This window comes from Hylobates moloch, unplaced genomic scaffold (assembly GCF_009828535.3).
Source record: "Hylobates moloch isolate HMO894 unplaced genomic scaffold, HMol_V3 SCAFFOLD_7, whole genome shotgun sequence".
Taxonomy (NCBI): domain Eukaryota; kingdom Metazoa; phylum Chordata; class Mammalia; order Primates; family Hylobatidae; genus Hylobates; species Hylobates moloch.
The window spans coordinates 36,618,871-36,639,592 of record NW_026652282.1 but is presented as its reverse complement, the minus strand read 5'-3'; the positions used below and the strand labels follow the sequence as shown (position 1 = coordinate 36,639,592).

Here is a 20,722-nt window from a genome sequence, read left to right as displayed (position 1 = left end):
GAAAATCAGTATAGTGAAGCGGTATCTGCACTACTATGTTTGATGCAGCACTGTTCACAATAGCCAAGATTTTGAACCAACCTCAGTGTTAACGGATGAATGGATAAAGGAAATGTGGTACATACACACAAGGGAGTATTATTTAGCCATTAAAAAAAAAATGAGATCCTGTCATTTCCAACAACATGGATGGAACAAAAGGTCACCACAGTAACTGAAATAAGCCAAGCACAGAAAGACAAACATCACATGTGCTCACTCATTTGCAGGATCTAAAAATCAAACAATTGAACTCACGGACGTAAAGAATAGTGGGATGGTTAATGGGTACAAAAATTAGAATAAGACCTAGTTACTTGATAGCACAAAACAGTGAGTACAGTAAAAAATAATTTAATTGTATATTTTAAAATAACTAAAAGAGTAAAACTGGATTGTTTGAAACACAAAGGATAAATGCTTGAGGTAATGGATACTCTATCTACCCTGATGTGATTATTACGCATTGTATGCCTGTATCAAAATATCTCATTACCCCAAAATACATACACCTACTATATACCCATAAAAATTCAACATTTTTTCTTTAAAAAATTTTGATGAATTAGTGAACGTGTAAAAGAACAAAAAATTTTGAGTGGTGAAAACAACTGTAACCTGTCCATGTATTATATTTTTACTTTGGTATATTATTTCTACAAGATCAATGAGGCATAAGGACACGTTCTTTAAACAAAAGAGGGGAATTATTAAAAGATAAATCAAACTTTCCCTTGCCATGGAGTTGAACTTAAAGTACTAAACACGTTAATTTTGACAATAATCAGTTTCAATTGTGATAGTGCCTACTGTTAGTTATAACACATCCATAGCTATCCTATTTCAGAAAATGAAATGTTACTGCTTTTTAATCTGCAATGTCTTAAAAAATGAATTGAAAGTTATTACAATAGTAGTCCTCTGTTAGATAATTCAACTGCACCTAAAGTAGACCAAAGTCATTGGGGGAAGAAAAAGATTAATTTCAGCATTAAGCTTTTCCTTCTGGACAACTGAGTAAAAACACCAGATTTCCTTTTGTTGGTTTAACAAAAACTGAGACTTCATCTTCCGATTAAGAGAAAAATCACACCTTTGCTGTGTATTAATAAAAAAAAAAAAATAGGCTGGGTACAGTAGCTCACGCCTGCAATCCTAGCACTTTGGATGGCCAAGATGGGAGGATCGCTTGAACCCAGGAGTTCAAGACCAGCCTGGGGAACCAGTCTGTCTCTACAAAAAAGAAAGGAAGAAAGAAAGATTAGCTGGGCCTGGTGGCTCATGCCTATAATCCCAGCACTTTGGGAGGCCAAGGCGGGTGGATCACCTGAGGTCAGGAGTTCGAGGCTAGCCTGGCCAACATGGTGAAACCCCGTCTTTACTAAGAATACAAAAATTAGCCAGGCATGGTGGTGGGTGCCTGTAATCCCAGCTACTCGGGAGGCTGAGGCAGGAGAATCGCTTGAACCCGGGAGGTGGAGGTTGCAGTGAGCCAAGATCGCGCCACTGCACTCCAGCCTGGGCAACAAGAGTGAAATACCATCTCAAAAAAAAAAAAAAAAATTAGTGGGCATGATGGCGCATGCCTGTATCCCACTCAGGAGGCTGAGGTGGGATGATCACTTGAACACAGGAGGTAGAGACTGCAGTGAGCCATGATCACATCACCACACTCCAGCCTGGGTGACAAAGCAAGACCCTATCTTACAAACATGTAAGCGAGACAGTTTATTTTAGAAGTACAATATTAATGAAATGGTAATTTTTACCCGAAGGATTATGAAGATTTTACTAGGTAAAATTTTACTTGGTACAAAGAGCCACACATCCTAATTCACTGTCATTTCAGTAAAGCAGTCAAAGGGCAAGTGTAATTTGTAGACTTACATAGTACACATTTTGAGGACAGAAATGACTCAAGATAATTACAAGGAGGGCAGGGGGCTGATATGTCTGGAGTCCATCATACCATCCATCATTTATAGAGTACTTAATTGTAAAATGTTCTTTTGTATAGTATTTCCCATAACAGATAAGACCCTCAATTAAAAATGTTTAACCTCTGAGTGACAACCTCTTTGCAAATCTGACGAAACAATGAATCCACTCCTTAGAAATACAAATATACATAAATTTAATGTAACTTCAGAGAGTTCACAAACATCCTTTAAGAATGTCCAAAGGATATGAGCCCCTGGCTTGCAAGCTGTAGTATGTGTTTATAATGGAGGAAAACAAATCCACTTCATCCGCTTTTGGGATAAAGTAAAAATACATCTAGTAGCATACATTATAGAAAGCATAAAAACATATAACTTACCTTTTTTACTAAGATCAATAGCAGCTTCTAAAAGCACTTCTAATTCCCCTTTCGGCAAAACTGGAACCACCCATCGAGGCCTAAAAGTTTTATCAAATAAAAACATGCTTAACGGTTGTACACTAAAAGAGGCACTACAAATGAGCTAATTATAATTATCTTGCTATGAAAATATTTAATATTAATATTGAAATAACATTAAAATATTAAGATAAGGTTGGCATAATATCTGCTTTGTGGGACTAAGCACCATCTGTTGTCTCTACAAACTTTTACAGGTACTGTCAAAAGATACAGCAATAAGAGAGGGAAGAAAACTAAATTATCTTGATAACTTACGATATAAAACTATTATAACAATCAAATATTAACTAATTAGGTATCATGGATATTTTTGTTAAAATTCATAGGGAAGTGCTCTTTCAGGATTCAGATCAAAGGAGACATTATGATAAACCTCTTCATTGCCCTGCCCACACCCCCCACCTTTTTTTTTTTTTTTTTTTTTGGTAAGAGACAGGGTCGCCCCAGAGCAGTGGCTCACGCCTCTAATCCCAGCACTTTGGGAGGCCGAGGCAGGAGGATCACCTGACATCAGGCATTCGAGACCAGCCTGGCCAACATGGTGAAACACCTCTCTACTAAAAATACAAAAATTAGCCAGGTGTGGTGGCACATGCCTGTAATCTCAGCTACTCGGGAGGCTGAGGCAGGAGAATCGCTTGAACCTGGGAGGCAGAGGTTGCAGTGAGCCAAGATTGTGCCACTGCACTACAGCCTGGGCAACAGAGTGAGACATCGTCTCAAAAGAAAAAAAAAAAGAAAAAGAAAAGAGATCGAGACCATCCTGGCCAACATGGTGAAACCCCGTCTCCACTAAAACAAAAATTAGCTGGATATGGTGGCACACGCCTGTAGTCCTAGCTACTCCAGAGGCTGAGGCAGGAGAATCGCTTGAACCCAGGAGGTGGAGGTTGCAGTGAGCCACGATCACACCACTGCACTCCAGCCTGGTGACAGAGCAAGACTCCATCTCAAAAAAAAAAGAAAAAAAAAAAATCATTTGTATTTTTCTCCCCCCTGAGAACTTGCTAATAATATGCAACTTCAGCCTAAGAAGTATTTTATTACCAATCACCAACCACCAGACAAGTATGGAAAAGCAACAAACAATACAACCTTCTGCTATGGTATCACTGCTATAGAGAATGGTCAGGGACCACTATTAAACATAATTCATTATATACCATTACTATAGGCACCTGCCAGAATCACACAATGTATTCTTGTAAATATATAATTAAAAACAATGGAATTTATTAATAGGAAAAATATTTAAGATAAATGAAAGCAAGTTACAAAATTATATTTAAGAATCCTATTATTTATAGAAAAATCAATTCATATATGATAGTAAACACAAAGGTAATCTGGAGAATGTACTGATTGTTAACAGTAATTTTTGGCAGGAATATGTGTATGTAAGGGGGAAATTACAGAGAAATTTACCTACGTAAAATATTTCTGTTAACGCATACTCATTATTTATGTATTTAGATTTCTTTTTTTAATGCAAAGGATTTCTATTTCCCCTCACATTATGCATTTAATAGTGTTGACTTATTTTTAGAAAATGAAATTTAAAAAAAAAAAAAAACCTCAGTAAAGCAAGTGCCTTTAAGAACATGTGTTTTCATTACTTTCCTTTTGGGGAGTGAGGGGAAAATGTGTCACACCTCCCTAGCACTCACTTGTTGAGCCCACAGTCTGGTAAAGACCACAGTCATATGGGATTCCTTGATGTGCTCTTCCCTAGCCTCTTGAAATCTTTTTCTTCCTCTGCACAAAAGCTTAAAGCTTCACTCTCTTGGAGGTTTCCTCTAAATAATCAAAGTGTGTGGGGTGGGACAGGGTGGCTGTTTGTACTACAAGTGTGAAAAATTATATTCTGAACTGTTCCCTGAGATGAAGACCAAAAAAAGGAAACATCTAGGATGGTTAAATAGCTCAAACTAGCCAAGAGTTCACTAGGATCAGGCTCTGAGGAACTCAATGTCCTCATGACCTGATTTACCTCAGGCCATCCCAAAAATTATGCAAGTCATCCAGCAACCAAGAGACCAATGAGAAAAAAACTTCATAAACTCTCCAAGAGGGAAACTGAACATACAATTTTACTTCGGAAACAAACCAACTAGGGTCATCATCATTAATGTGAAATTTTTACTAACACTGTCACTCCCTTTCATTTATTAAATCTATTAAGAATCCTGGGTTATAAAGCACTTGGCAGTGACAAAGCTATGAAGACTATTAAGGAGGCAGTGGGGTTACTTTCCTGTCTGCTCTCTTTCTTGTGTGTTACACACCAACTCACCTGTTGATCATGTCATCCAACTTGGCCAAGTCAGTATGTGGAAATGCAGGTTCCTCATCTTCAAGCTGTGGTGGGGCATCACCTTGACCTTGCTCATCTGGGGGAGTTGCCGGGGAATTTTCATTGGAAGAATCAGGCGATGAAGTCTTAATTAAAAATTAAACATTCCACATTTAAGTTTCTATAACATATGTAAAATAGTAATCCAAACACCAACATAGACAAGCATTGCAGATTTAAAAATTTTGTAAATAGCCCTACATATCCATGGGTTCTGCATCTGCAAAGTCAACCAACAACCTTGGATCGAAAAAATTGCCTACGTGCTGAATATGTACAAACTTTTTGCTTGTCATTATTCCCCAAACAATACAGCATAATAATGATTTATATAGCATCTACACTGTATTAGGCATCATAAGTAATCTAGAGATGATGTGAAGTATATACAGAAAGATGTGCATGAGTTATATTCAAATACTAAACTATTTTATATCAGGGACTTGAGCATACACCAATTTTGCTATCCAAGTGGTAAGAGGTCCTGGAACCAATCCTCTATGAATACTAAGGGGCAACTGTATAGTAAATTTTTACAAAAGATAAAATAATCGAAAGTTTATGTTTCAGGCCATCTCTGTACTACTGTGCTTTAAAATAATTTCATCTAATCCTCAACAACCTAATGAAGTATGCTACTGCAATTTAATAGATGAAAAATACACAGACAATAAGTAGCCCAAGATCACACAGCTCAAATTCTATACTCAGGATTTGTATCAAAGTCTAAATAGTTTGTGTTCTTAATCATAATGTGTACTGCCTCTCTGCTTACATTTCCCATTATATAAGCCATGACAGAAATTATTCTACAAATATGATACATCACATTTTATACATTATAATTTATAACTTGTTTTTTATTTGAAGGGAGAAAATGTAATTATTCCATAATTTCCCTACACCCAAACCATTATCCAAACAATTATTTAGAAGTTCATGATTATGGTTCTTAAATAAGTAACATCACTTTCAACTAATGTGGCTATTTTTCACTTCTTTCATTCCTCATTTTTAGCATGTCTTTCTCTTCCCCCTGCTTCAGCAGTGCATATTTTCACAACTAAGTGAATGAACTTTCACGACCTTTACTCTTAATCCAGAAAGCAGGTGGTATTTTCTCTTTCAAAATGAAACTAACCTAAATTTTAAACTGATTTTTATTCATGTGTTCTGAATTTTCTATTCACTGTAGGCTGATGGCCATATTTAAGAGAAATGGGCCCCTTGCCTTACCATTCAAGCACCTATTGAACAGTTGTAAAACAAAGAGTTGCATAAGTAAGCACTTGCACCAAGACAGATGAGTTTACCAGCATTAATATGTTTTACTCACAAAGTTTATAAATGAACTCATATGGTCAATTAGTAACTAAATGGTGAACTTCTACTTTAGATGGAGAACACTGTGCAGGTGCCCACAGAGCTGGTCTCAAGGCAAAGGAAACTACAGCACAGAAGTGTTACAAGTCCAACAAAAATGTCTGATGTGAAGTATGTAACTTTGGAAGCCTGGTTTATTATTTTTTAACTCCTTGCCCCCGATATATAGGTAGCTTACACATGCTTACAGAAAATAAAAAATTTAAAACACCTGTAATTCCACACCTATAAACACCACCGATATTTATTTCCTTGTAATCTTTAAGAGTAAATAAAAACTGCCCATATATATGTTCAATAAAACTGGAATTATACATAAGTCTGTGTCCTTTTCCATTCAATATATCTAGGTATTCAATTTTTTGATCATTAAGAATCTTAAAAAAATATTAATGGCCATCTGGCCATTATCATTCATTGCATGAATTAAACAAAATTAAGGGGATGTTTAGTATTTGGTAATTTTTACTGCTAACAAACATAAACATAGCTGTAATTAATGTTCTCATATATAAACCTTTGTGTTGAACTTCAACTTTTCCTTAGGATAGGATCCTGGATATATAATTACCAGAACAGTATAAACAATTTCTTTGAAGGCCACTGACAAATACTGCCAAATTTCTTTCCAGAAAATTTGCACCCTCCCAGCAACCACATCCAAGAGTGTTCATCCCACGGTGCCTCTGCCAAGGCTGTTTCATTTATCGAGTTTTACTACATACTAAAGCCTAAAATTCTCTTAAGAGAATTTTTTTTAAAGGCATGCTTAAAAAAAATTAAGTGAAAAAATCTGATTTTAGAAATTCCCTTTATGCCAGCACATAAAAAGCATATCCAAAAAGTGAGCCCTAAATTGAACAGTGATTAACACTTTGGTTGCTGCTTCTTGGAACAACCGTGTCAGATCTGGTAAAATAAAATCCTAACATTAAAAAGTAGAGAAAAACAAAATGTAAGAGTGAGGGATAATGTAATTTGTTTCATTCCTTTGTTATTTTAAATTACCAGTCATCTTTAAAAATGTAAAGTTTTTAGAAGAAAAAGAACACAATGTAGACATAGAATATTAGGTTGTATATCACAAACCCAAGAGCTCTAAAAATCATCAAGTACGCCTTAAGTAAGAGTAAGGTTAAATAAAAGGTTTGATTTTTGTCTAAAGCCATGCAAGTCAGAAACACTGCAAAAGAGGTTAGAATTCCATGGACAATGCAGGTATAAAATGTAAAAGAAAGAGGGAAAGATACTGGAACTCTAACTACTAGCTTCTGGTGTAAAATTAGAAACCTTTGGCATCCAACTCAAACCTCTGACTATGCTTTTAAAAACCTGAATACTAGCTAACGAATTTATGTCACAGGAAGGACTTAACTCTGTCCAAGACCTGTGACCATAAACTTTAATATTTTATGTCTCGAAAATGGGAACTAGAGAGGAAAAGGAATAAAACTGACACATTTATTTGGGGGAGAAAAACACCCCGACTTGTTCACTTCTCTAAAATGGCAGAGAAAGAGGAAAAAGGAGAGACAGACAGCTCTTTTCTATACTACTTACGATAGAATATCTAATCTGTAATAGCTGGACAGTAAGAACTTATCCCCAAATAATAGTATAAAAACTTCAAAATAACATTTTTGCCTAAAAACTTACCCAACTCTACATAAACATGTAATAATTGGAAGCAGCATGTTTGTGATCATTTACACACACCTCAACTAACTTACCTCTTACTTACCTCTATAGAAGGTAAGTTGTGATGTCAGCTGCACATCACAAGTTTTAATGTTTTGTCATTCAATTTAATACTTCCCAATATAAAACTATGTATATTAGAAAAGACAACTGAAATCAATTATCTAAATTTCCATTTCAAGAAATGAGAGAAAGAACAGCAAACCAAATCCAAAGTAAGCAAAAGCAACAGAGACAGAGAGAGAGAGAGAGAGAGAGAGAGAGAGAGTGTGTGTGTGTGTGTGTGTGTGTGTGTGTGTTGGCAGGAGGGAGGTGGGGGGAGGGAGTAAAGCCAAGAGCTGTTTTTAGAAGGTTTAATGACATTGGAAGTGGTATCAGAAATAAGGAGGCATTACCATAGGCTCCAAGACACAAAAAAGATAATAAAAAGGGTCATTAACAACTTTACCTCAAATTTGAAAATCTAGATGAAATAAACCAATTCCTTGAAAAACACGATTTACCAAAAGACACTAAAAATTTAAAAATTCCTCCACTTAAAAAAAAAAAAAAATGGATCGGCCGGGTGCCGTGGCTCATGCCTGTAATCCCAGCATTTTGGGAGGCCAAGGCAGGCGATCACAAGGTAAGGAGTTCGAGACCAGCCTGACCAACATGGTGAAATTCCACCTCTACTAAAAATACAAAAATTAGCTGGGCGTGGTGGGACGCACCTGTAATCCCAGCTACTCAGGAGGCTGAGGCAGGAGAATCGCTTGAACCAGGGAGGCAGAGGTTGCAGTGAGCCAAGATCGCGCCACTGCACTCCAGCCTGGGCAAAACAGCAAGACCCCATCTCCAAATTAAAAAATGGATCTTCAATTAAAACTTTTCCATAAATAAAACCTCAGGCCAGATGGGTCTACCAGTAAAATCTTCCAAACAATTAATGAGGAAATAATAAACTTCACATAAATTCATCCAGAGAACAGAAAGAGATACACTCTATGAGTTTTGAGGCCAGCATAAAACCTTAATACCAAAATCTACGTTTAGCATTACTTCAATTGATCCTTTTAACAGTCCATGAAGTAGTTACACTATTATTAACCTCACTGTACAGATAAACAAACTGAGGCTTAGAGGTTATATAATTAACCCAGAGTCATGACGCAAGTATGGTACAAAGCTGAAATTTGAACGCTAGGCTACATGACTTGGGTCCATGTTCTTTTTATAATCTTATTGTAAATTGACGATTTACAATTGTATGTATTTATGGGGTAGAAAGTGGTGTCATGATTTATGATGGGTCCAATGCTAATCATAGGCTACACTGAATGATTTAATGCTTTCCCCCTTAGAATTGACACATGGCTTAATTTTAATGACAGTATAAGCCACCAGAAAAAGATGGACTACATACTCAAGTATTACCATCTACACCACTTGAGCGTTCTTGTTACTATGCAAGACCTATGCTCACTTTTCTTTTTTTTCTTTTTTTTTTTGGAGATGGAGCCTCGCTCTGTCACCCAGGCTGGAGTGCAGTGGCGCCATCTCGGCTCACTGCAACCTCTGCCTCCCGGTTCAAGGGATTCTTCTGCCTCAGTCTCCCAAGCAGCTGGGACTACAGGCACGTGCCACTACACCCAGCTACTTTTTCTGTTTTTTAGTAGAGACGGGGTTTCACCATATTGGCCAGGCTGGTCTCGAACTCCTTACCTTGTGATCCGCCTGCCTCAGCCTCCCAAAGTGCTGGGATTACAGGCGTTAGCCACCGCGCCCGACCTGTTCACTTTTGTTAATCAAAACTTAAAATAACAGTTGCTTCACAAATTATTTAGAACATGTTCCATCATTTAGTACCCCAACAGTAGACCTACCAATGTAGGTTTTTTATTTTTGTTTTTGAGACAGAGACTTGCTCTGTCACCCAGGCTGGAGTACGGTGGCACCATCTCAGCTCACTGCAACCTCAGCCTCCCAGGTTCAAGCGATTGTCTTGTCTCAGCTTCCCAGGTTCAAGCGATTCTCTTGTCTCAGCCTCCCAAGTAGCTGGGATTACAGGCGCACGCTACCATGCCCGGCTAATTTTTGTATTTTTAGTAGAGACAGGGTTTCACCCTGTTGACCAGGCTGGTCTCAAACTCCTGACCTCAAGTGATCCGCCTGCCTCAACCTCCCAAAGTGCTGGGATTACAGGTGTGAACCACTGAGTCCAGCCCCACTGTAGCTTTAACTAGTATCTTCAACATCCTACCTGATTCTGTTGGAGGGGGGGCTGAGACTGTCCATCAGGAGCCTGGCCCTGGTTGTCATTCCCTCCGACCGGAGAGCCACGAGTCGTGGCTGTCATACTCGACACAGGGCAGATCTTTGCAATTTTGTCTGCTTATGTAGTTGTCTTGAGAAAAGAAATTATAGTCCACTTATAGAAGATGAAGTACCAGCATCTGTCAGTCTTAAAAAGGTCCAATTCAAGAATAAACCATCTTGCAGAGACCATTGCATAACCTACAAATAGAAAGGAGAAAAAGTAATTGATTTTAGATATAAAAAACATGAATTATGGAACTGTTCAAATTTAGTATCACCAGTGAATCTAATCAGGAAAAAGGGACTATACAAACAAGAGAAAGTAAAAAGCTGAAGTTTCATTAATACATTTAACTTAAAACTGTTAATTGGTACACCGGCCATTATACCAAGAAAACAAACAAATATAGCCTCCTGGAAATGACTCCAAAGGCAATATATCAAAGTGCTTAACTGTCATTTTAATTAAATTAAGAAATGGCAAAAACTATCTGTTTTCAATTTGCTGATGCATTCATTATACTGTAAGAATAAGGACAAAAGGTATGAGGGTGGGGTCCCTGGCGAGGGCTCAAGCCTGGACCTGCAGCCCTAAATGAGAACAGGCATTCCTGTTTTCACGCCCAAGTGTTCCCTTTTGGCCTGCCACGCACCCCTATCCTGTGCCCATATAAACCCCAAGCCCCAGGCTCCAAAAGCAGAAGAGTGGCAGAGAAGCGAAGGAGAGAAGAGAGGAAGTGTCTAAAGGTGGAGAGGAGGTTCAAGCTGGGGGCAGTTGGAGATTGGCTGTGAGATAGCCGAACTCTAGGAGAAGATCATCTTCCCACTCCATCCCCTCTCCAGCTCCCCATCCCACTGACAGCCACCTCCACCACTCAATAAAATCCCCACATTCACCATCCTTCAAGTCCCTGTGACCTGATTCTTCCCGGACACAGGAAAAGAACTCGGGATGCCCTGAATGCGGGAACCCAAAAAGGCTGTCACACTGACTCTTCTCTGAGCTGTTTAACACTTATGCTGGGACAGCAGGGCTAAAGGAGCATTTGTAACACTGCTGTGGGGCCAGAGCCCAAAAGCGCTCAGCTCACCCTGGCTCCTGTACCTGCTCACCTTCCCGTAAGAGGAATAAATGAGCCACACCCGTCACATATCCTGTGAGGGAGTCAGGGAACTCTCCTGTTTCAGTAACATGTATACTAAGACAAAGTACAAAGTGATTTTTTAAAACATTTCAAGGAAGGCTGCACAACTAACATTTATCACTGATACTAGGGCGTTATAAATGGTTTTTAAAACTAGCTTCCAAGTACTTTTAACATAAACTTTAACGCTTTGGAGAGAAACATCAGGGGTGCACACATACAGAGTAAAGACCACGTAAAGATGCAGCAAAAAGGTAGCCACCTGCAAGCCAGAGAAGAAACCAAACCTACCAACACATTGATATTGGACTTCTGGCCTTCAGAATTGTGAGAACAAATTTCTGTTAAGCTCCCCGCCCTCTCCACCCCCTACAAACAAAAAACCCTGAAAACCCCCAAAAACCTCTGGCAAAATTTTAAGAGGGTTCAAACTACATAATACTCCAATACAACTGAATTTGTCAGATGATCTCAGCTCTCTACTTTGGCAAGGTTTTGGCTCCAGCCACTCCTAGAGCCATAACAGGGTTACAAGGCCACAACTGTTTAAGAACAGGGAACTCTTCTTTACAACCTGACCAGCAAACAAGTATAGGAGAATGCTACCAAATCCTCAATTCTATATTCATTAGATCAGTAGCCCTCTTCAGCTACACAATAAAATCACCTGAAGTGATTTTATTTAAAACACTGATGCCCAGGTTCCTCTCCAGATGAAATAAATTACAGTATCTGGGAGTAAGGCCTAGGCATCAGAACTTTGCAAAACATCTCCCCCAGTGAATGACTCTAACGTGCCACCAGATAGAGAAACTTAACTGATTGGTTCTAACTCACTGGCTCTCAAGAGATTGAGAGAGACTTCTCACAAGCATTGCAAAGTTTCATTTCTAAGTTTTCTAATTATGACCTGGCTTAAGACATTTAAAACCAAATGTATACCATGGTATATAAAACATACCTGGGGCTTGCTTCTGTAATATTAATACCCAAGTATTTTTCACCAGACACTTAGGTTACCAAGCCACTGCAGGAAGTTTCCCAGTGCTTTGCTACAACTCACTTGATTCTCATACCCAGTCTATGCAGCACAGAAATTGAGTATTATCTCCATTTTACAGAGTCAAAAATAAAAGACAACAGGGGCTTGCCCAAGTTCTGCAGAGCAGACTCTAATTCAGATCTGACTCTAAGACTTCTTCCTCTTCAAGTTCTCTATCACTGTCAAAAAAAAAGTTGACGTAGGCCGGGCGCGGTGGCTCAAGCCTGTAATCCCAGCACTTTGGGAGGCCGAGGCGGGCGGATCACGAGGTCAGGAGATCGAGACCATCCTGGCTAACACGGTGAAACCCCGTCTCTACTAAAAATACAAAAAATTAGCCGGGCGTGTTGGCGGGCGCCTGTAGTCTCAGCTACTCGGGAAGCTGAGGCAGGAGAATGGCGTGAACCCAGGAGGCGGAGCTTGCAGTGAGCCGAGACCGCGCCACTGCACTCCAGCCTGGGTGACAGAGCAAGACTCCGTCTCAAAAAAAAAAAAAAAAAAAGTTGACGTATATTTTAACCCCCGCCACCACCTGACATACACACAAATTACAGGCAGATTAATGAGGAAAATGTAAACAACTATAGAAAGTGCTAGAGGAATATGTTTAAAATCAGGCGCAGTGGCTCACGCCTGTAATTCTAGCACTTTGGGAGGCCAAAGGCAAGCGTATCACTTGAGGTCAGGAGTTCAAAACCAGCCTGGCCAACATGGTGACACCCCATCTCTACTAAAAATACAAAAAAAAAAAAAAAAAAAAATTAGCCAGGCATGGTGGCTCACCCCTGTAGTCCCAGCTACTGAGGAGGCTGAGTCAGGAGAATCACTTGAATCCAGGAGGCAGAGGTAGCAATGAGATGAAATGGGGCCACTGCACTCCAGCCTGGGCAACACAGCGAGACCCCATCTCAAAAAAAAAAAAAAAACAAGCACTTGACTAAAGCACACACAAAAACTGATTTTTAAGATAATGTCGGCTGGGCGCAGTGGCTCATACTTGTAATCCCAGCACTTTGGGAGGCTGAGGCAGGTGGATCATGAGGTCAGGAGATCGAGACCATCCTGGCTAACATGGTGAAACCCCGTGTCTACTAAAAATACAAAAAAATTAGCCGGGTGTGGTGGTGGGCGCCTGTAGTCCCAGCTACTCGGAGAGGCTGAGGCAGGAGAATGGCGTGAACCTGGGAGGCGGAGCTTGCAGTGAGCCGAGATAGCGCCACTGCACTCCAGCCTGGGCAACAGAGCGAGACTCTGTCTCAAAAAAAAAAAAAAAAAAAAGTATGTCCTCCTCTAGGCAAAATTCAGAAGCTTCAGAGAGAAGTCAGATGAATTTTTCTCTGAAAAATTAAAGAGCAAACAGAGTAGAATATCTGTCACTATATATGTCCAACAAATTACAAAATAAAGACACCTCAGTAGAAAAACAGACAAAGGATATGAAGATAGACTTCTCAGAAAAAGAAACAGAAGTGACTAATAAATACATGAAATAAGACATAATTTTAAAATAGAGCTTTTCACATGTTAGGCACTGTTTGTAGCACTGTAATCCTTACAAATGTATACAGTAGGAACTAGTATCATCCCTCTTTACAGGTAAGGAAAGGAAGGCACAGAGAGCAAAAGTAAATTACCTGTATCAGTAAGTACTAAGTGGCAAAATGGGATTCCAACCCAGGGAGTCCATAGCTCTTAAATGCTACACTAGCCTGCCTCTCAACCTCATTAGTAATTGTGAAAATGCAAATTACAAAACCAAAATTTGTTCCACTGATCAAACTGGCAAAGCAAAACAAAGTTTTAAGACTGATACTATCAAGTACTGGTGAGTCTAAAGACATAGAAGCTCTTTAAATACATAAAGTGGAAAAAAAAATGAAAAGGTCTGATTTAAGCAGTCCCTCTTCGCTTTTGTTATCCATTTTATACACCCTAAATTACAAAGTATTACCTGAAGCAGACAATTTTCAAAACCTTGAGAAACTTGCATATCATTTTCCTTAGCCACTTTGGGTCTGCTGACAAATATGTGAATGATTATTTTCTTTTTTGAGACGGAGTCTCGCTCTGTCACCCAGGCTGGAGTGCAGTGGCGCGATCTTGGCTCACTGCAACCTCCGCCTCCGGGGTTCAAGCAATTCTCCTGCCTCAGCCTCCCGAGTAGCTGGGACTACAGGCTCGTGCCGCCACACCTGGCTAGTATGTGAATGATTATTTTCTTGGCACTCAAAATATCAGCTAACCAATTCAACTTTGTCTACTTCAAATCTGCTCCAGTTTCTTCTTTTTCTTATCCCTCAGCCTGGGGTCATGATCCCATTGTATACCCTCTCCAAGGGATGATGCTCCAATCATCATCATCCCCAATCAATCTTTTCCCAGCCTGTGCTTGAATCTTCCCTACTGAAAATCACCAGTGTCTGCCCTTCCCTTTTCCCACAAGTCATAAGACTGTCTCCATTTCCCCTTTTTCTTTCTTTTTAAATAAATGTGATGGAGACAAAGTAGGTAAGTTGTAAATTTTGGATTTTTTGTTGTTGTTGTTTTGAGACCCAGGCTGGTCACGAGATCCTGGGCTCAAGAAATTCTCCTCCCTGGCCTCCCAAAGTGCTGGGATTACACATGTGAGCCACCATGCACCGCCCATCTCGCCTTTCACTTTGTCCATTCTCTCTCATCACCTGGCTCCATCCAAAGCTACTAAAACTAAAACTGCTTTAAGCCAGAAGGTCTTAATTGAGATGCAGGGATGGGATTGAAGATTAATTCCCCTAAAAAAATTACATACAAAGCTTTTGAGTATGTGCATTAGGGGAAGCATGAGAAGAAGGCCCACAGAACAATGTTCTACTTACTAACTGACATATCAAATAACTGCTTCTCAATATTCATCCTGTTTGCCCTCTTCTCATCATTAGACACTGACCTCCTCTCCCTTCTGGAAACTCTGAGCTTCCTTGGCTTATACAATCCTGGACTCCAGGTTTCCCGTCCACTTCTCTTCCAAGGAAAGGGGTAGAGTGGCAGTTCGTACGGTTCTGAACACTGAAACTGAGGTGAAAACCACTAGAGAGTTGGCTCTACGTCTAGAATTCAGGCAAAACTTGGGAATCTTGAACACAGATTCAATTATTCACAAAAGGGTAGGAAGAGATAGATTCATCAGCACCACCTGGGAGTCTGTTTCTTTTTCCCGAAAATAAATACAACCTCCACTCCCTACCATCTCCTCCTGAGAGTGAAGAGGTTAGCGACTATATATTCCCAAGTGTGGGGCAAGTAGGGGGCCGGGGAGATCACCTTGTCTACTAAGCCAATACTGTGTCTCTTTTAAAAGTCTTTCCAGGAAGCAATCCAAGGACAAACAAATGTGGTACATATATTCGGTGGATTACTTAGTATTTTTTAAAAAGAAAGGAAATTCTGACAGGTGCTACAATATGGGTGAACCTTGAGGACATCATGCTAAGTGAAGTAAGTCATTCACAAAAGAACAATATTGCATAATTCCACGTACACGGGTACCCAGATTAGTCACGCTTGTAGAGACAGAAAGTAGAATGATGGTTGCCAGGGGCTGGGGAGTTATTGCTTAAGGGGTACAGCGTTTCAGTTTGGAAAGAAGTTCTGGAAATGGATGATGGTAAGCATCCCACAATGTGAATGTACTTAACGCCACTGAACTGCAAACTTAAAAATGGTTAAAATCAGCCGAGCACGGTGATTCACACCTGTAATCCCAGCACTTTAGGAGGCTGAGGCAGGTGGATCACCTGAGATCAGGAGTTCAAGACCAGCCTGACCAACATGGTGAAACTTGTCTCTGCTAAAAATACAAAAATTAGCTGGGCGTGGTGGCGCACGCCTGTAATCCTAGCTACTCGGAAGGCTGTGGCAGGAGAATCGCTTGAATCCGGAAGGCATAGATTGCAGTGAGCCGAGGTGGTGCCACTGAACTCCAGCCTGGATGACAGAGTGAGACTCCATCTCAAGAAAGAAGAAAAAAAGGCCGGGCGTGGTGGCTCACGCCTGTAATCCCAGCACTTTGGGAAGCCAAGGCGGGCGGATCACGAGGTGAGGAGATCGAGACCATCCTGGCTAACACGGTGAAACCCCATCTCTAATAAACATACAAAAACAATTAGCCGGGCGTGGTAGCGGGCGCCTGTAGTCCCAGCTACTTGGCAGGCTGAGGCAGGAGAATGGCTTGAACCCAGGAGGCAGAGCTTGCAGTGAGCCGAGATCGCACCACTGCACTCCAGCCTGGGCGACAGAGCGAAACTCCATCTCAAAAAAAAAAAAAGAAGAAAAAAGAAAAAAAAAAAAAGGTTAAAATGGTAAATTTTATGTATATTTTCCCACAGTAAAATTGTATATATAGAGTACTCCATGTTCCCTTACCTTGCAGTTCTTTAGCATCTGGAGATCATTTGAGCTAAAATACCTCAAAATTACATTCTCATATTTTTATGCACAATATCCTCCCATCTATATAAATTCAGTAACCCTCCATCTACAGACAAATCAGAAATATCTGGCAAAAGTCATGGTATAAATTATTCTAGACAAAAGTATTATGTGGATAACTAAGGGACTATCCCTTTAAACAAAATAACTAAGATAAATGGGAAAAGTGGCAGTGTGAAACTCCTCTCTCAAAACACCTTTCTCTAAGACCACAGAACTAAATCATCATCTGCTTATGACAGGACACTCAATCAGCAAAGCCTCAAGCTGCTTGCTATCCCTATCTCTTATATAGTCTCTCCTTTCCAGCTCCTGGTTTCTGTTTCTTCTACCCGACAAGCTGTCCTCATTTCTATATTTCCGGTATTGCTGAGCAGGTATGTCAGGTCTCAGCATAGCATATTCTGCTGCATCTCTCTACTATCACATAAGAATTTGATCCCTTTCCCTCAGCACACTAAGATGCAAGATAAAGAGCAGGAAATCGGCATGGAGCAATTAAAAACAATTTCTGGATTCAAACATAACTCATTCAAAATCCAACTTCTGTCACTTACAATCTGCCTATCTTAAAAAGAAAGTAACAACCTCTCTCATTCTTTTTCCAGGTATTTAAAATTGAGATGCTATTACCCACACACAAAAAAGAAAGCCATGAGAATTGCTTAAAGGAGTCTCACAAATAGCAAGCACAGTAATTCTCAAAAAAAATGTAAATTTTCTTTTCCCTTTCTACAATGTACTGTGCAGAGTTCCTAAATATTTGAGGAATGAATCTGAAAATATTGCCTTCAGATATAATTTGGAAAAGTTTGAGTGGGGGAAAAAACTTATCACAGATACAACTAAGTTATCCAAGAATAACACCACTACTTTTCTTAATAAATCCTATTCAATACTCAAGTGATGGAAACAGCTGGGAATCACACAGCTTTGCTTTCAAGTAGCAGTCTCACAACTCTAAGCCTGTTTTTTATGTCACAGAGATTTAGGCATATCTAGCAGGGCTAGAACAAGCTCTCTACCAAGTCAAAGCAGCAGTACCCTACACACAACTGAACAACTTAGTAATTATTCAAATCATTCAATACTTGATACAGTAACAATCACTTTCTATAGGCATGTTCAAATACAATGAATCACAGTGTGAAAATTTACCACATGAAGTGTTACGCTTTATTTCATAAAAAAATTATTATACAAACAGAATGCATCTTTAATTTTCTGCAATGGGAAATACAACCAAAATGGTGATTTGATTGCCTCTACGACACACAGCATCTTTTCATATTCAAACTTAGCATCCTAACATCTTCCATAATGGGAAAAGCATCACCTTTACCTAGATAAAGGCTGGACTGTATTAAGTAATCTAGCACTCCATAAACAGCAAACCATTTACTTTAAACTTTGCAGAACTGAATTTCTCCAGCAGCTTTTACAGAGGGCCTTAATACCAGAGAAATCCCTTTTGGGACAAAGAATTATCCTTTCTTACCCAGTCATTATCCCAACTCTGCTAAAATTTGCCCTATGTTCCAGAATCTCTCTCCTTTTATACAGCACATTGAAATCCTCTGATTCTGTATATGATCCTAGGATACTTAAGATTTTCTTCTCTCAATTTTTCTTTTTATCCAAAAAAAGATGTTTAAATAAAAACTCAAAGCTTAGTGACTCAAAAATTGTGTACTGAGCACCTGCAATGGGCCATATATTGTTCTAATCATAGGAGAATATATGGAAGGACACAGTGCATCAAATATCTCTGCTTTTGTGGAACAGTACAGACTGGGGATAGAGACAATAAACAAGCAACAACAACTCCAACCCCCTACCAGATTATTTCCTTTACTGGACATCAAAGTGAAATGAGTTTCTTAGAAAACAATTTGATAGGTCATCCTTAAGCTCATACATGGAAATTACCTTGACTTGTGAATTTTGCCTATTCCGGTTTTATGTACCAATAATCAAAGGGAATTACTTCTCTTCCTTTCAAATTTCTATGTTTAAATGACATCTATAACCCTTGTTTTTCCATTCTTAAAATATTTGACTCACTAGAGACATGAGACCTAACTGTACAACACAAGCTATACTTAGCCTTCACCAGTAGAGGGCGCCAGACCTCAATACTTTTTTTTTCTTTTTCTTTTTCTTTTTTTCTTTTTTCCTTTTTGAGACGGAGTCTTGCTCTGTTGCCCAGGCTAGAGTGCAGTGGCACAACCTCGGCTCACTGCAACCTCTGCCTCCTGGTTTCAAGTGATTCTCCTGCCTCAGCCTCCCAAGTAGCTGGGACTACAGGCACGTGCCACAATGCCGGGCTAATTTTTGTATTTTTAATAGAGATGGGGTTTCACTATGTTGGCCAGGCTGGTCTAAAACTCCTGACCTCATGATTCACCCGCCTCGGCCTCCCAAAGTGTTGGGATTACAGGCATGAGCCACTGCACTCGGCCCATAAATTAACTTTCGATTCTTCAGAAACTTAACTACTAACAGCATACTGATGACAAGAAGCCTTACTGATCATAAAGACGTGACTAACATATTTTGTTACATGTATTATAATACTGTATTATAATAAAGCAAGCTAGAGAAAAAAAGTTAAGAAAATCAGAAGGGGTGGTGACTCACACACCTGTAATCTCAGCACTTTGGGAGGCTGAGGCGGGCGGATCACTTTAAGTCAGGAGTTTGAGACTGGTCTGGCCAACATGGTGAAACCCCGTCTCTAATAAAATATGCAAAAAAAATTAGCCAGGTGTGGTGGTGTGCGCCTTTAATCCCAGCTACTGGGGAGGCTGAGGCAGAGAATCTCTTGAACTCGGGAGGTGGAGGTTGTAGTGAGCTAAGATCACACCACTGCACTCTAGCCTGGGTGACAGAGTGAGACACTGTCTCAAAAAAAAAAAAAAAAAACACAGGAAAGAAGAAAATCAGAAAATGTATTTATAGTACTGTACTGTTTTTACCAATACAGTAAGATTACATCATCTGTTTACAAGATCCACCATCTGAAATGGTGGACAACCACAGCTGCAGACCTCAGACCTCAATCTATGGTATCTACCAAGCAATTCAACTTTTTCTTATAACGTCATGACTTTTCTCTGCTTCTTGGGAGCCCATTCGCCAGCAGCACTAGTGGCACTTCATGAGTCCCGTAATGTTATTCAAGGTTTATGGTATTGCACTAAACACGATGAAAAATACATGAGAACATGAGAGATCATTTTTTACTACGATAGACCATTTACTGGAGAGATGAACTGCTCATGCAGAGATTAGCGTCACATATTTTCATCGGATACTTACAACAAACTCACCACAGCAGCAAAAGGAGATGGCTATGAAATTACAGTAGAGAATGTACTACAGTTAATTTTATGCAGTTATGACTTAATCCATCTTTACATTTGTTCACATTTCTCTCAACTGCACATGGCACCACATGTGGTCTATAAAAACGTCTGTGTGCATTAAGTTTTGATAAATTTTAAATTTATAATAGATTTATGTATATTTTATGGTAGTAAATAGACTAGTATCTACATGTATTTTACGCGTTCATGACACACCTCTTTAATTTTTTCAGTATTTCCAAGCTATGCAGTTCATCTTCATGTTTTTTTCAAATTGTCACAAATCTCCAAAATATTTTCCAATATATTTATTGAAAAAAATCTGCAGTGTAAGTGGACCACAGTTTGAACCCATGTTGTTCAAGGGTCAACTATATACTGATTTAAAATTATAATGTGAGGCCGGGCGCGGTGGCTCATGCTTGTAATCCCAGCACTTTGGGAGGCCGAGGCGGGCGGATCACGAGGTCAGGAGATCGAGACCACGGTGAAACCCCGTCTCTACTAAAAATACAAAAAAATTAG

General features: G+C 39.5%; 1 protein-coding gene across 1 annotated transcript in view; it reads right to left on the bottom strand.

Annotated features, from left to right (window-relative positions):
• The window catches only part of USP9X (ubiquitin specific peptidase 9 X-linked), a 142,151-nt gene that overhangs the window by 92,507 nt on the left and 28,922 nt on the right, over window positions 1–20,722 (bottom strand). The window contains exons 2-4 of the mRNA XM_058441305.1: window positions 10,120–10,373; window positions 4,737–4,882; window positions 2,360–2,439 (exon numbers count right to left, since the gene is read on the bottom strand). Coding sequence (XP_058297288.1) covers window positions 2,360–2,439; window positions 4,737–4,882; window positions 10,120–10,215 — 322 coding nt within the window. The 5' untranslated portion in view covers window positions 10,216–10,373. The remainder of the gene's footprint in view (window positions 1–2,359; window positions 2,440–4,736; window positions 4,883–10,119; window positions 10,374–20,722) is intronic.